This window comes from Heteronotia binoei, chromosome 17 (assembly GCF_032191835.1).
Source record: "Heteronotia binoei isolate CCM8104 ecotype False Entrance Well chromosome 17, APGP_CSIRO_Hbin_v1, whole genome shotgun sequence".
NCBI classification, from domain to species: Eukaryota; Metazoa; Chordata; class Lepidosauria; order Squamata; family Gekkonidae; genus Heteronotia; species Heteronotia binoei.
This window is the reverse complement of record NC_083239.1, coordinates 51,910,218-51,924,456: the sequence shown is the minus strand read 5'-3', so window position 1 is coordinate 51,924,456 and position 14,239 is coordinate 51,910,218. Positions and strand designations below refer to the sequence as shown.

Genomic DNA, 14,239 nt, shown 5'->3' with positions numbered 1-14,239 from the left:
TGGGAGCAGCTGCTCCGCCAGAAAAACTGTGTCAAGTTGTAAAACAAGAAATAAAAGGGGAAGGGGGGGGGGAGGCGGTGTTCTGTCTCCCATCTGGAAAGCGTTAGGAAGAGGCCCCGTGCACATGCCATGTGGGGGGAAAAATTAAAAGGAACCACAGCCTCAGCACAGAGAGTCTCCAAAGACTTTCTCCTCGCTTCCCCGGCACTCAGGTTTCTGTTTGCAGTGACCTGGTGAGGTATTCAGATGGTACAAATTAGGCATGGACTCCATCAAGGAAACCCCAGCACACATCTCCCGACACCGGCCTCCGTTTCTAGCACTTCCCCAAACTGTAGGCATAGAGAAATGCATTAACGGAAAAAGCGCAAGTGGAGGATGCCTATTTGTCTCTGTATGAGTTCCAGTTCTTGCCTCGACTCCATGGTATTAACCTCTGGCAGGGGAAGGTCATTCCGCCACTTTTCTATATTGAGCAAACACAAAAAAAGGTGGGGGGACACAGTATAAGTCATCAGGGGGGAAACCAACAACCTCTGTTAAGACCACTGTACAGATTCACACAATAAAACCTTCCACAATCAGTTTATGCAGAATCATAGAATCATAGAGTTGAAAGGGTCCTCCAGGGTCATCGAGTCCAACCCCCTGCACAATGCAGAAAACTCACAAATTTTGTTGTTGTTCAGTCGCACAGTCGAGTCCGACTCTTTGCGACTCCACGGACAAAGTCACGCCAGGCCCTCCTGTCTTCCACCATCTTCCGAAGTCTGCTCAAATTCGTTTTAGTTACATCAGTAACGTTGTCCAGCCATCTCATCTTTTGCCATCCCCGTCTTCTTTTGCCTTCTGTCTTTCATCCCCCTAAATTCCCAGGATCCACGCTGCTGTCAGATGGCCATCTAGTTTCTGTTGAAAAACCTCCAAGGAAGGAAAGCCCACCATCTCCCAAGGAAGCCTGTTCCACTGAGGAACCGCTCTAACGGAACAGGCTAACAGTACAATCACTTTTTTTTTTTAGTTTGTATCAAATATTTTGTAGTCCAAAACCAATATCTTTATCCAAATTATATTGGCTTCGAAGTGGGCTCAAATCTCAACAGCATTTCAAATAGACAAAGGTTCATGACATTACGTGGGGTCAATAGGTTTTCGATCTCACCTTATGTCATAAACCTTTCTCTAAAGATCCAATTGAAACGTGGAAACACGGCCTCGTTTGGCCTTTGGAACTTTGCATGAGCAATGGTCTACTCCTTAAGGAAGTCTGGAAGTACAGATATTGGTTGAAGAGATTTTTGCAGGAGTGAAACCAACGTATTTGTGGATTTCAGATCATTTGCTGTTTGGGGCTTTTGTATAAATGTGCATATTGTTTTGTTTCATTAGGGTTTGTAGAATCTTTCGGGCTCAAGTGCCGTGTTCTACTGGAGAAAGTTTTTCTTCCAGAACACGGCACTTGAGCCCGAAAGAGTCTACAAACCCTAATGATGATGCCAGCCGTGAAAACCTGAAATCTTTGTTTTGTTTCGCTTTGGATATATGAGAATATTGTGTGTTGCATATTGGGTTCTGGACCACAAACGGTTGGATATGAACTTAAATAAAAGGAGATACATAAACAGATTGCGGAAGGTTTCATTGTGTGGATCTGTATAGTGGTCGTAACAGCAGTTCTGTTATTATCCTGTCGGTTTTTCTGTATTGGGCTGTGGCTGGAGCGATCTGTGGCTTCCCGATCTGGAGATTCAACAGGGGCCCTGCAAGGAGGGGGCCCAGTGTGCTTCTGCATGATGGACGCTCTCCTAATGTAGAGGTGAGACCTAGAACGCTCATCCAGAAACATGGACTGGGGCAGAGAACAGCAGAGAACTCAAGATTTGGGCTCCCTCACTTCCAGTCAACTGATTTGGGCAGCTAGGAATAGATGGAAAAGAAGAAGAAGAAGAAGAAGAAGAAGAAGAAGAAGAAGAAGAAGAAGAAGAAGAAGAAGAAGAAGAAGAAGAAGAAGAAGAAGAAGAAGAAGAAGAAGAAGAAGAAGAAGAAGATGACGACGACGACTGCAGATTTATACCCCGCCCTTCTCTCTGAATCAGAGACTCAGGGTGGCTTACAATCTCCTTTATCTTCTCCCCCCCACCACAGACATCCTGTGAGGTGGGTGGGGCTGAAAGGACTCTCACAGCAGCTGCCCTTTCAAGGACAACCTCTGCCAGAGCTATGGCTGGCCCAAGGCCATTCCAGCAGCTGCAAGTGGAGGAGTGGGGAATCAAACCTGTTCTCCCAGATAAGAGCCCGCACACTTAACCACGACCCCAAACAGAAGAAGAAGACTGCAGATTTATACCCTGCCCTTCTCTCTGAATCAGAGTCTCAGAGCGGCTTACAATCGCCTATATCTTCTTCTCCCATAACAGACACCCTGTGAAGTGGGTGGGGCTGAGAGAGCTCTCCCAGAAGGTGCCCTTTCAAGGACAACCCAAGGCCATTCCTGGAGGTTTGGAGAAGGAGGCTGGAGAGGGGAGGGGTTTTAAGGGAGACCAGCCGGGAACGCTGCCACCCTCCAAACCACTTTTCTCCAGAGGAACAGATCTCTGTAGCTAGGAAGTTACTTGTAATTCCGGGGGGTATATGAACATATGAAGCTGCCTTATACTGAATCAGATCTTTGGTCCATCAAAGTCAGTATTGTCTTCTCAGACTGGCAGCGGCTCTCCAGGGTCTCAAGCTGAGGTTTTTTCACACCTATTTGCCTGGACCCTTTTTTGGAGATGCCGGGGATTGAACCTGGGACCTTCCGCTTACCAAGCAGATGCTCTACCACTGAGCCACCGTCCCTCCCTCCAAATCTCCAGACCTGGAGGCTTAAGGTCAAGAGGTTGAGCTTTGCCTTTGGTAAATAGCTTTGGCAGGTTTGAGGGCTGTTTCACAGACCAGAGATAATAGCAGTGGACCTATGTGTCTGGAAACAGAGCTTTCCAGCAACTTTCCGAAGGAGTAGCCGTCCAAAGAGGATCCATTGGGAGGGGTTGCAAACGCAGAAGACAGAAACAGGATACAGGGTGACCTTGACAGGCTGGAAACTTGGGCTAAAATCAATGAAATGAATTTGAATAGGGATAAATGTAAAGTTCTGCATTTAGGTCGGAAAAATCCAATGCATGGTTAAAGGATGGGGGAGACTTGTCTTAGCTGTAGTATGTGCGAAAAGGATCTAGGGGTCTTAGTGGACCATCCACTGAACATGAGTCAACAGTGTGATGCGGTGGCTAAAAAGGCAAATGCAATTTTGGGCTGTATCGACAGAAGTCTAGTGTCCAGATCACGTGAAGTGATGGTGTCGCTTTACTCTGCTCTGGTAAGACCTCACCTGGAGTCTTGTGTTCATTTTTGGGCACCACATTTTAAGAAGGATCTAGACAAGCTGGAACGGGTCCAGAGGAGGGTGATGAAGATGGTGAGGGGTCTGGAGACCAAGTCCTGTGAGGAAAGGTTGAAGGAGCTGGGGATGTTTAGCCTGGAGAAGAGGCGGCTGAGAGGTGATAGGATCACCATCTTCAAGTACTTGAAGGGCTGTCATCTAGAGGATGGTATGGAATTATTTTCTGTGGCCCCGGAAGGTAGGACCACAACCAGTGGGTTGAAATTACATCAAAAGAGTTTCCGGCTCGACATTAGGAAGAACTTCCTGACAGTTAGAGCGGTTCCTCAGTGGAACAGGCTTCCTCCTTGAGAGGTGGTGGGCTCTCCTTCCTTGGAGGTTTTTAAACAGAGGTTAGATGGTCATCTGACAGCAATGAAGATCCTGTGAATTTAGGGGGAGGTGTTTGTGAGCTTCCTGCATTGTGCAGGGGGTTGGACTCGATGACCCTGGAGGCCCCTTCCAACTCTGTGATTCCATGATTCTAAGCCAAATCTCCTACAGTTTCTTTTCGGTGGTGGTGGTGGGTGGGGAGCAGGGGCCAGGATTCCACTGTGGCTCTTTGCCTCGAGGCAGGGTCTCGTAGCCCTTCCTCCCTCTTTGGGCAGGAAGGAGAACCATGCTGCATCTTTACAAAAGCCGTTTGTAAGAACTGAGCTGAGCCAGGATGGCTTGCAGGGAGGGGAGAGGAGGAAGGGGTAGGCAGAGGCCTCCCAGCCCGGCTTTCCTGTACTGGGGATGGAGGTGGGGGGGATGGGAGAAGTGCCGTGCGTTCCTGGGGATGGAATTTGGAAAGTGCAACCACTTTCCTGGCTGCACGAAGGAGCATCTGGTTTTCATAAGGAGCTCTGGGCCGGGCAGGGAGGTGGAAGCTCAGAGGAAAGAGGCCCGTGGCGACACACTTCAGAGAGAGAGAGACAGAGACACAGAGAGAGAGAGAGAGACAGACAGAGACAGACAGAGAGACAGAGACACAGAGAGAGAGAGAGAGAGAGAGGCACACAGACTAGAACAGGACCGAGCCATGTTGGGTTGGGTTGGGCTGGGCCATGTGTGTATCTATTTATGATTAGGCAGCAGAGATATAAACTTTATAAAGCCACAGATAAACAAAGATTTTTTTTTAAAAAAAAAAAAAACCTTGAAAAAACTTGAAAAATTATCACTCAGTCTTAAAGGTGCTTTCTTTGTATTTCTCCCATCATGGGATCCAGGGAACTGGGCAAAGGAAGCTCTGGCTCTTTCCTTCCTTCCCCAGGGGACCAGGAGGGGAAGGAGCCCCAGCCAATAGAAGGAAGAGAGGCTTAGCTCAGTAGCTCTGCTGTGCGATTGAGAGAGCCTGGCAAAGCAAGCTCTCCCTCCCCCAAGGGAGGAGCCTCAGCCAATGGAAAAAACAGAGGTTTTGCTCTGTAGCTCCTGTGTGATTGAGCAAGGCTTGCAAAGCAAGCCGTGATGCAGAAGGAAGCAAGAGAGAGAGAGAGAGAGAGAGAGAGAAGGAAGCAGATGACACCAGTTGCTTGGGGGCCTGATAGGAGCCCTCCGAAGGCCTGATTTGGCCCCCGTACTGCATGTTTGACATCCCTGGACTAGAATCTATCTCCCCCCCCCCCCCCCCGCTTCCTGCGCTGCCCACTAGGGAAAGGAAAAAATGAAATTGCTGAATCCAGTATTGGGAGGGGGGCATAAAAAGGGAGAGTCGTGCTTCAGGGAATCACTTAGTTATCACAGTCACAGACAGTGCCGTCAAGTCACAGCCGACCCACGGCGACCCAGTACGGTTTTCGAGGCAAGAGATGTTCAGAGGTGGTTGGCCCTTGCCTGCCTCTGCGTAGCAACCCCGGACTTCCTCAGTGGTCTCCCATCCAAGTTCTCACCAGGATCGACCCTGCTTAGCTTCTGAGATGGGATGAGATCAGGCTAGCCTGGGCCATCCAAGTGCAGAGTGCCTCTCCCACCTCCACCTCCTAACCTCCAAGGCCTATGGAGCAAATAGACTCTGAGCACATGCAAAGTGCCTCACCTTCCACATTTCATAACTACTTCGGAATAGGCGTTTTTAGAACTGAAGAAGAAGAACTGCAGATTTATATCCTGCCCTTCTCTCTGAATCAGAGACTCAGAGCGGCTCACAATCTCCTTTATCTTCCTCCGCCACAACAGACACCCTGTGAGGTGGGTGGGGCTGGAGAGGGCTCTCACAGCAGCTGCCCTTTCAAGGACAGAGTCTCAGAGCGGCTCACAATCTCCTTTCCCTTCCTCCCCCACAACAGACACCCTGTGAGGTGGGTGGGGCTGAGAGGGCTCTCACAGCAGCTGCCCTTTCAAGGACAACCTCTGCCAGAGCTCTGGCTGACCCAAGGCCATTCCAGCAGGTGCAAGTGGAGGAGTGGGGAATCAAACCCGGTTCTCCACCACTGCACCAAACTGGCTCTCCCGTTTGGAATATTAATTCCATGCTGTGTTGAGAACCAGAATTAGGTCTTTTTAAAAAAAGAAGTTCTCTTTTGTTCCAGCCTACCGAAGTAGAATAGTTGAGCAGCTTTTACTTTATTCACTCAGTTTCCCCAGTGGAAAAAAAGGATGCTCTTTATCTCTTTTCCCCTCCTACGAAGCATCAGTTGCTGGCCAACTTCTCTCTCTCTCACACACACACACACACATACGCACAAGCACACACACAAAGGTATGCATACAGAAGCAGTGGACAGATTGTGGTTTTTGAAAGAACTGAGTGTGGTTTGAGACATGCTGTTTTTTCCCCCCTTCACTCCCGTCCCACTGGTTCCAGACAAATAGTTTTTGCACGTTTTTGAAACCATGCAAAACCCCACAGTACTCGTCTGCAAAGATGGAAACCAGCATCCACACCCCAAGCAGCAATGTCAGCTCTCTTTCCAACGGCTTTCCAGACAAACAAGAACACCCCTATATCGCTCCACCTCCAGTGTGGCTCACTAGAGGAGCTCCGGGTGAACCGTGGATCCAGCAGAAATCTATAGGACTTGAAGCTCTCTGAAGCATCCTTCCTAAGATCACTGCTTCTTACTGAGTTTGGTGAAGTGGTTAAGTGTGCGGACTTTTATCTGGGAGAACCGGGTTTGATTCCCCACTCCTCCGCTTGCAGCTGCTGGAATGGCCTTGGGTCAGCCATAGCTCTGGCAGAGGTTGTCCTTGAAAGGGCAGCTGCTGTGAGAGCCCTCTCAGCCCCACCCACCTCACAGGGTGTCTGTTGTGGGGGAGGAAGGTAAAGGAGATTGTGAGCCACTCTGAGACTCTTTGGAGTGGAGGGCGGGATATAAATCCAATATATTCAACTTCTTCTTCTTCTTAAGTTGCAGGGGGATTTGGTCAGCATTTCTGCAGTAAGAATGCAAAACGTGAATGGAAGACACGCTTCCTGAACGCACACAGCTATGGGATGCCTCCGGGTTCAGATCTGAGACCCCAAGAAGATACTTTCGCAGAAGCACAAATAAAAGGCAAAGGGGCCCCTGGTGGTTGTGGGGATGGGAATTCCCAGTTCAGGGGTGGCCAAACTTGCTTAATATAAGAGCCACACAATGGATAAGAACATAAAAGAAGCCCTGTTGGATCAGGCCAATGGCCCATCCAGTCCAACACTCTGTGTCACAGAAGAACATAAGAGAAGCCCCGTTGGATCAGGCCAGTGGCCCATCCAGTCCAACACTCTGTGTCACATAAGAACATAAGAGAAGCCATGTTGGATCAGGCCAATGGCCCATCCAGTCCAACACTCTGTGTCACATAAGAACATAAGAGAAGCCATGTTGGATCAGGCCAATGGCCCATCCAGTCCAACACTCTGTGTCATAAGAACATAAGAGAAGCCCTGTTGGATCAGGCCAATGGCCCATCCAGTCCAACACTGTGTCATAAGAACATAAGAGAAGCCCTGTTAGATCAGGCCAGTGGCCCATCCAGTCCAACACTCTGTGTCATAAGAACATAAGAGAAGCCCTGTTGGATCAGGCCAGTGGCCCATCCAGTCCAACCCTCTGTGTCATAAGAACATAAGAGAAGCCCTGTTGGATCAGGCCAGTGGCCCATCCAGTCCAACCCTCTGTGTCATAAGAACATAAGAGAAGCCCTGTTGGATCAGGCCAGTGGCCCATCCAGTCCAACACTCTGTGTCATAAGAACATAAGAGAAGCCATGTTGGATCAGGCCAGTGGCCCATCCAGTCCAACCCTCTGTGTCATAAGAACATAAGAGAAGCTCTGTTGGATCAGGCCAGTGGCCCATCCAGTCCAACACTCTGTGTCATAAGAACATAAGAGAAGCCCTGTTGGATCAGGCCAATGGCCCATCCAATCCAACACTCTGTGTCACACATTTGCTAATATATGTGTGTGTGTATATATATATACACACTCACATATACATACATACATATACACACATATATACACAAACAGACACACACACACACACATATATATATACTGTGGCTAATAACCACTGATGGACCTCTGCCCCATATTTTTATCCAATCCCCTCTTAAAGCTGGCTATGCTTGTAGCCGCCACCACCTCCTGTGGCAGTGAATTCCACATGTTAATCACCCTTTGGGTGAAGAAGTACTTCCTTTTATCCGTTTTAACCTTTCTGCTCAGCAATTTCATCGAATGTCCACAAGTTCTTGTATTGTGAGAAAGGGAGAAAAGTACTTCTTTCTCTACTTTCTCCATCCCATGCATAATCTTGTCAACCTCTATCATGTCACCCCGTAGTTTCTCCAAGCTAAAGAACCCCAAGCTGCTTTGGAGGGCGGGCTCAATGGCATTATACGCTGCTGAGGTCCCTCCCCTTCCAAAACCCCTTCCTCCTGAGGCTCCACTCCCCAGACTGACAACCCTAGACATGGGCCCACCACCACCCTCCATAGATCTGCCCTCTTGCCAAACTAGCAGCCGGTCAAGGAGGGAGAGGCGCATTTCTACAAAAAAAAGAGAGAGACAGAGAAGAAGCCACAGAATTTTATTTACAAAGAGAGACAAGGAGAGAAAGAAGACGCTGGTCTAGAATGACAAAACCAGCGGTGTGGATTCAGATTCCAGAGTTTTGTACCAAAAACCTGGACTCCTGAGTGGTTAGCAGTACAAAACCATAATAAATACCTTGCCTTTAAAAAACAAAACGGACCGGATTGGAAAGAACAGAGAAGGGGAGAAAATGCCTGCTTCAGCATCTGGAGAAAGGGGTTAGGATGCCATGCTGACCCATCTCCACGTCTCTCGACCGAATGGTCTATTTTTATTACCCTTTTCACGGGGCGAAAGTGGAGGAGGTCAGTCCTGGATGGAAACCGCACAGCATGGCGACGGGCATGCCGGATTGAAACCTGTGGAGGCCCACAGGTGGTGCAAATCTTGGGGGCCCCCTCGCAAATGGTCTCCTCATATCTCCTACAGGCACGTTCTCAAAAGCCGCTTTGACAAAGCTGCAGGGGAGAGGCTGAGAGAGGCAAACTGGCCCGGGGGCCCTAAAGGTATGGGGACCCTTAGGCCGGTGCCTACTCGGCCTATTTGTTAATCCGGCCTTGGAGATGGGAGGGAGGGAAGATGGTCAGAACGAGGTTCAGCAAGGGGATCCTGGAAAGTTCCAGAAGGGTCTTCAAGCCAAAGGGAGGAACCGGGGCGAGGCGAATTGCGGGGGTTGTGGGCGACGAACGTTCCTCACACCGTCGTCATGACTTTGAGGGAGCCGGAGCGGAACCGCATGATCTTTTTCTTCAGCGCGTGCGAGGCTTTGATTTTGACAAAGACCTTGGGCTGCCCGCTGGCTGATTTTCCAGGCCCAGACGCAGACACGAGTTGTGGGGAGAGCTGCTGCGGCCACACCAGGCCACCGCTCTCGTCTGTGTCACTGGACGCCCCACTACTGTAAGGGGGAGGGGATTCGCTGAGGCTGGACTCGCTATCGGCGTAGGCCAGGCCTTCCTCCAGACGGCACATGGGCGCTTGGCGGGCCGGCTCTCCTGAACACTCCGAGTCGCTTCCGGCATAACTATACCCAACCGTACCTACCCCCTGCCGCATGCGGCGTGGCTCAATGGCGGCTCCTGTCGATGGATCCTCTTGACAGATTTCAGCCGTTGAGCGCCATTTGCGGTAGCCACCAGCCGTCTGGCCATGGGGCCTCCGTTGCTGGGCTGGTTTTAAAGCAGTTTCTTCCCGCTCAGCTGTCCCATATTTGACTCCCGGTTTATTGAGAAGGCTGTTCTCGGATTGTGAGCGGGACGCCTTCCTAGACCGAGGAGAGCTTTTTCTTCCTGCCCCCTTTCTCCCCACAGCCTCACCTCCCTCTTCAGTGAAGCGGCATTTCTTGGTGGGCGCTGATCCTCGAGGTCGCTCCCTTGAATTCAGAGGGGTCCGTTCCGGTGAAAGTTCCACCGAGCGGCCCTTGGTGAGGGGCGGGGGTTTCTTTTTGCCACCCCGGTGAGCTTGCTGGGCCCTTGTGGGATGTTGGGCAGGGATGTACTGGGCTTTCACCATTAAGCAGGCCGCATCCTCAAGCTCGTAGGAAATGGGATCTTGGCCGTTCCGCCGAGAGGGCCCATCCTCTCCATCCGGCAGAGGGGATGGTGGGTAAGCAGCTTCGTATTGATCCACGGAAACAGGCCTCATGTGGGCGAGTGCCTGCAGCTTGGGGGGTTTCTTGAGGCTAGAATGGGGTGGGCTATAGTCCTCCGCTACCACCTTGGCAGCCAATGTCCTCTCAGCGGCAGCATCCCAGGAGGACCAAATGCGGGCGGATGCTGCAGTTCCGCCCTCGTGGCCAGAGGGCGAAGGGGTGCTGCTGCCTCTTTCCATGGATGGAGGGTGTCTGCGTTCCGCCTGAGAGGGAAGCAGCTCTGTGGGTCTCTTGCAGAAGCTGTTCTGCCTGGCCACGCCACCCTTGGCCGGGGCGGGGGGTTCCGAGCCGAGGCTAGTCCGAGGTTTGCTGCCTCTCACCAGCTGGCTGCGGCGGCGGATGAGGCGCGAGATGTAGCTCTCCACTTTGTGGCAGTGCGAAGCGGCCTCTGAGTAGAATTGGAACTCGTTGCCATAGGCGTCCAGGTTTCCCTCTTGGTCTGTCGGGTAGCCCAGCGCCTGGGAGGCGGCTGAAGAGAAAGCGGGGTCCTCGTACAGATGGCTGCGGATTAAGGAGTTCTGCAGAGCCACGGCGTGGAGAGGGCTGGGGTACAGAAAAGGGTCTGGAGGGTAACGCGTCGTCAGAGGCTCTGCGGAGTAGTCTTGGGAACTGGAGTAGGGGGCAGAGAAGGAGCGGGGCACTTTGCTCCTGTTGGCCCCATCTTTGCTGCTGTTAGCCATGTCACCTGTGAAGGGGGAGAGAGAGAAAGAGAAAGATGGACACTGTCTGAAACTTTCTGCGGAGGGTCTGGGAAGATTATCTCAGTCAGATGCTGCTCCAAGAGAAGCAAGTGGGGTATACCTTTCTAGTGACTGTGGTACTTTGAAGCTAATTGTTAGCTGGGAGGATCGCCGCAGTGCTTGATTCAAAAGATGCCTTTGGTTAATCAGCATCTTTTAAAATTCTGTTTAACAGAAGCACTTGCACACACAAAAAAGGTCGTAGGTGCCACTGGGAAAGAGGTACTCCCTCTTCCTTCATCCACAACAGGGAATACCTCTTCTAAGACAGTTTCAGAGGACCACCCCGTTGGTCTGTAATGGAATAGCCCAACTTGAGTCCAGCAGCATCATAAAGAAAAACAAGATTTTTGGGGTACAAACTGTTTAGAATCAAAGCTCCCTCCATCATAGACAATTCTTGAAAGCTTACACACACACAAACACAAATCTTGCCGGTATCCAGGGCTTTCTTTTTTAGCAGGAACTCCTTTGCATATTAGGCCACACCCACCTGATGTAGCCAATCCTCCAAGAGTGGGCCCTGTAAGAACAGACGTGTAAGCTCTTGGATTGGCAACATCAGGGTGTGTGTGGCCTAATATGCAAAGGAGTTCCTGCTACAAAAAAAGACCTGTTGGTATCTATGGGCTTGTATCTAGCTGTTCTTTTGAGACAGTACTCGTAGAGAGCGTCTCACGGAAAACAAAGAATATATGCTTTGCTTCCTCCACTTGCAGCTGCTGGAATGGCCTTGGGTCAGCCATAGCTCTGGCAGAGGTTGTCCTTGAAAGGGCAGCTGCTGTGAGAGCCCTCTCAGCCCCACCCACCTCACAAGGTGTCTGTTGTGGGGGAGGAAGGGAAAGGAGATTGTGAGCCGCTCTGAGACTCTTTGGAGTGGATGGCGGGATATAAATCCAATATCTTCATCTACCTCACAGGGTGTCTGTTGTGGGGGAGGAAGGTAAAGGAGATTGTGAGCCACTCTGAGGCTCTTCGAAGTGGAGGGCGGGATATAAATCCAATATCATCTTCCTCTCCTTCCCTTTACTACTGCTGCTTTTGTTTCTATGCACATATAAGCAGATGGGAACTCAGATCATAAATTGTCTTTAACTTGGTGAGAAGAATCTTACTTATTTTCCACTGCTAGAACACTTTGTACGGGCCAGTGTCAACCCGCCCCGTATGCTCCAGGTTTTTTCCAACCATCCTACTTTTTCCTTGATGCCCACTCTAATGAATTGTTTTCCTTCCTTAAAAAGGTCAAGGTAGTCCCCTGTGCAAGCACCAGTCGTTTCCGACGCTGGGGTGACGCCGCATCACGACGTCTTCACGGCAGACTTTTTTACGGGGTGGTTTGCCCTTGCCTCCCCCAGTCGTCTAGACTTTCCCCCCAGCATCTCCCCTGATTATTTCTTATGGCAGCCACACTCGCTCCCTGATTAACCATCCAGCTTGAATTTATAAATTTTACAGCAGTGTGGAGGATTCCACTAGAGAATTTCCACCCAGAGCATCTTCTCCCTTTCCTGAGGCAGACCAAAGGTACCCTTTCTCTCACCCTCACTGGGGAAAACATCCTACAGGGAGACAGGAGCAGATCTACATGTTTTTTGGAAAGGAAAGGTCCCCTGTGCAAGCACCAGTCGTTTCCGACTCTGGGGTGACGTTGCTTTCACAACGTTTTCACGGCAGACTTTTTTACGGGGTGGTTTGCCATTGCCTTGCCATTGCTTTCCCTCCAGCAAGCTGGGGACTCATTTTACCGACCTTAGAAGGATGGAAGGCTGAGTCAACCTCGAGCCGGCTACCTGAAAACCCAGCTTCCACCAGGGATCGAACTCAGGTCGTGAGCAGAGCTTAGGGCTACAGTACTGCAGCTCTAACACTCTGCGCCACGGGGCTCTTGCATGTTTTTTGAGGGGGGGGGCAAAATTAAAAAATGACACCCCCTTATGGACCCATAGAATAGACTCTATACCCAATTTGGCCTCTGCCTCCCCCTAGATCTGGGACAAGCAACCCCCCTCTGCGCCCCCCATATCCAGCCCTGCAGGGAGACCACCAAATCCCCCCTAATCAGAGAACTGTGACAACTATGCACACAGACACGTCAGGAAATAAGATACACCCTCCCCCTCAAATCAAGTATGCCCCTCACTGACTCACCCACGGATTTGGGGCGCTCACTGGCATAGCCAATCCTGGAGTAGGACCCCGAAGCAGAAGGAAAACTGGAAGAGGAATCGCCAAACCCGGATGCCGGAGAATCAGAGGCGACGGCCGACTGCGGGCCCTCGCAGAAACCTGGCGGAGAATTGACATATGTGATTTTTAAAAAAGAGTTATTTTCACCTGCTACCTGCCAGTGAAGCAGACTTTCCCCCCAAGTTTGGTCACTCACGAGCAAAGTCAAGATGTTTAGATGACCCTATGCAGGGGTCGTTTTGCAGAAAAATAGGTGGCGCTCGTTATCATAACTCATTAGCATACGCTGCTCCGCCCCAGCCAAAAGCAACCCGTCGCAAGAAAGGAGAGCCCCCGGCGAGCGAGGCCTGCTTGGGCTGGCTAGAGATCCAGCCAGCCCAAACAGGCCTCGCTCACCTGGGGCTCTCCTTGGCCGCCCCCCTCCCAGTCAAAAGGCCAGCGAGCCACCCGACACCCAAAATCACATAAGAAGTGGAGAAAGGGTGGTGTGGGCTTCTCCAGGGTTTAATGAGGGCTGCTGGGGGTGTGGCAAAGCCCCTGGTGGCTGGCTGGCTGCCCGCTCTCCTAATCCAGGGATTCTTATGCAGCTGCACCTCCTATTCAATGGACAAGGTAGGTGGGGAGGAAGAGGGGGAACCCTCAGAAAGGTTCAGGAGCTGTGCTCCTGTGAGCTCCCGCTGAATCTGAGGCCTGACCCTACGACTTGCAGGGTGGGAGCAGAAGTATTCCCTAGAAGCGTCATACCACCTCGAACCCAGAACTGAGAGATTCCTGCAGTGGCTCCTTGGCTCTGATCCTTACCTGAGCTTGGCCAGCTGTCCGTCTCTGTTGCCTCCCTGCCCGTCTTCTCAGGGTAAAGTCGCAGTAGCCCCAGCTGCTGTTCCAGTTCCCACATCAAACCAGGCAGCGCATCCTGAAAAGCAAGGAAATAAAATCAGCTCCTCCTTTAAGGGTCAAGGATTTCTATGCCTGGCGTTACCTGAAGAAAACTCTAACTGAACTACCATGCAAAAGGTCAAGGTAGTCCCCTGTGCAAGCACCAGTCGTTTCCGACTCTGGGGTGATGTCGCATCATGTTGTTTTCCCAGCAGACTTTTTACAGGGTGGTTTGCCGTTGCCTTCCCCAGTCCTCTACACTTTCCCCCCAGCAAGCTGGATCTGGATACTCATTTTACCAACCTCGGAAGGATGGAAGGCTGAGTCAACCTCGAGCCGGCTGCCTGAACCCAGCTTC

At 50.9% G+C, this 14,239-nt stretch overlaps 2 protein-coding genes across 2 annotated transcripts in view; one reads left to right on the top strand and one right to left on the bottom strand.

Annotated features, from left to right (window-relative positions):
• Positions 1-14,239, top strand: part of PTGIR (prostaglandin I2 receptor) — a 96,765-nt gene that overhangs the window by 11,115 nt on the left and 71,411 nt on the right.
• LOC132586246 (dapper homolog 3-like) lies at positions 8,404-13,914 on the bottom strand. Its single transcript, XM_060258248.1, has 3 exons — positions 13,807-13,914; positions 12,967-13,104; positions 8,404-10,760 (listed from the first exon to the last, which is right to left on the bottom strand). Exons 1-3 carry the CDS (start codon positions 13,898-13,900, stop codon positions 9,118-9,120), a joined length of 1,875 nt encoding a protein of 624 aa, XP_060114231.1. The 5' UTR covers positions 13,901-13,914; the 3' UTR covers positions 8,404-9,117.

Coding starts and splice junctions, on each gene's coding strand:
- LOC132586246 (XM_060258248.1), bottom strand. CDS start 13,900: ATGTGGGAACTGGAACAGCAGCTGGGGCTACTGCGACTTTACCCTGAG. Junction 13,105..13,806: donor GGACAGCTGGCCAAGCTCAG/GTAAGGATCAGA, acceptor ATTCTCCGCCAG/GTTTCTGCGAGGGCCCGCAG. Junction 10,761..12,966: donor TGAGCGCCCCAAATCCGTGG/GTGAGTCAGTGA, acceptor CCCCCTTCACAG/GTGACATGGCTAACAGCAGC.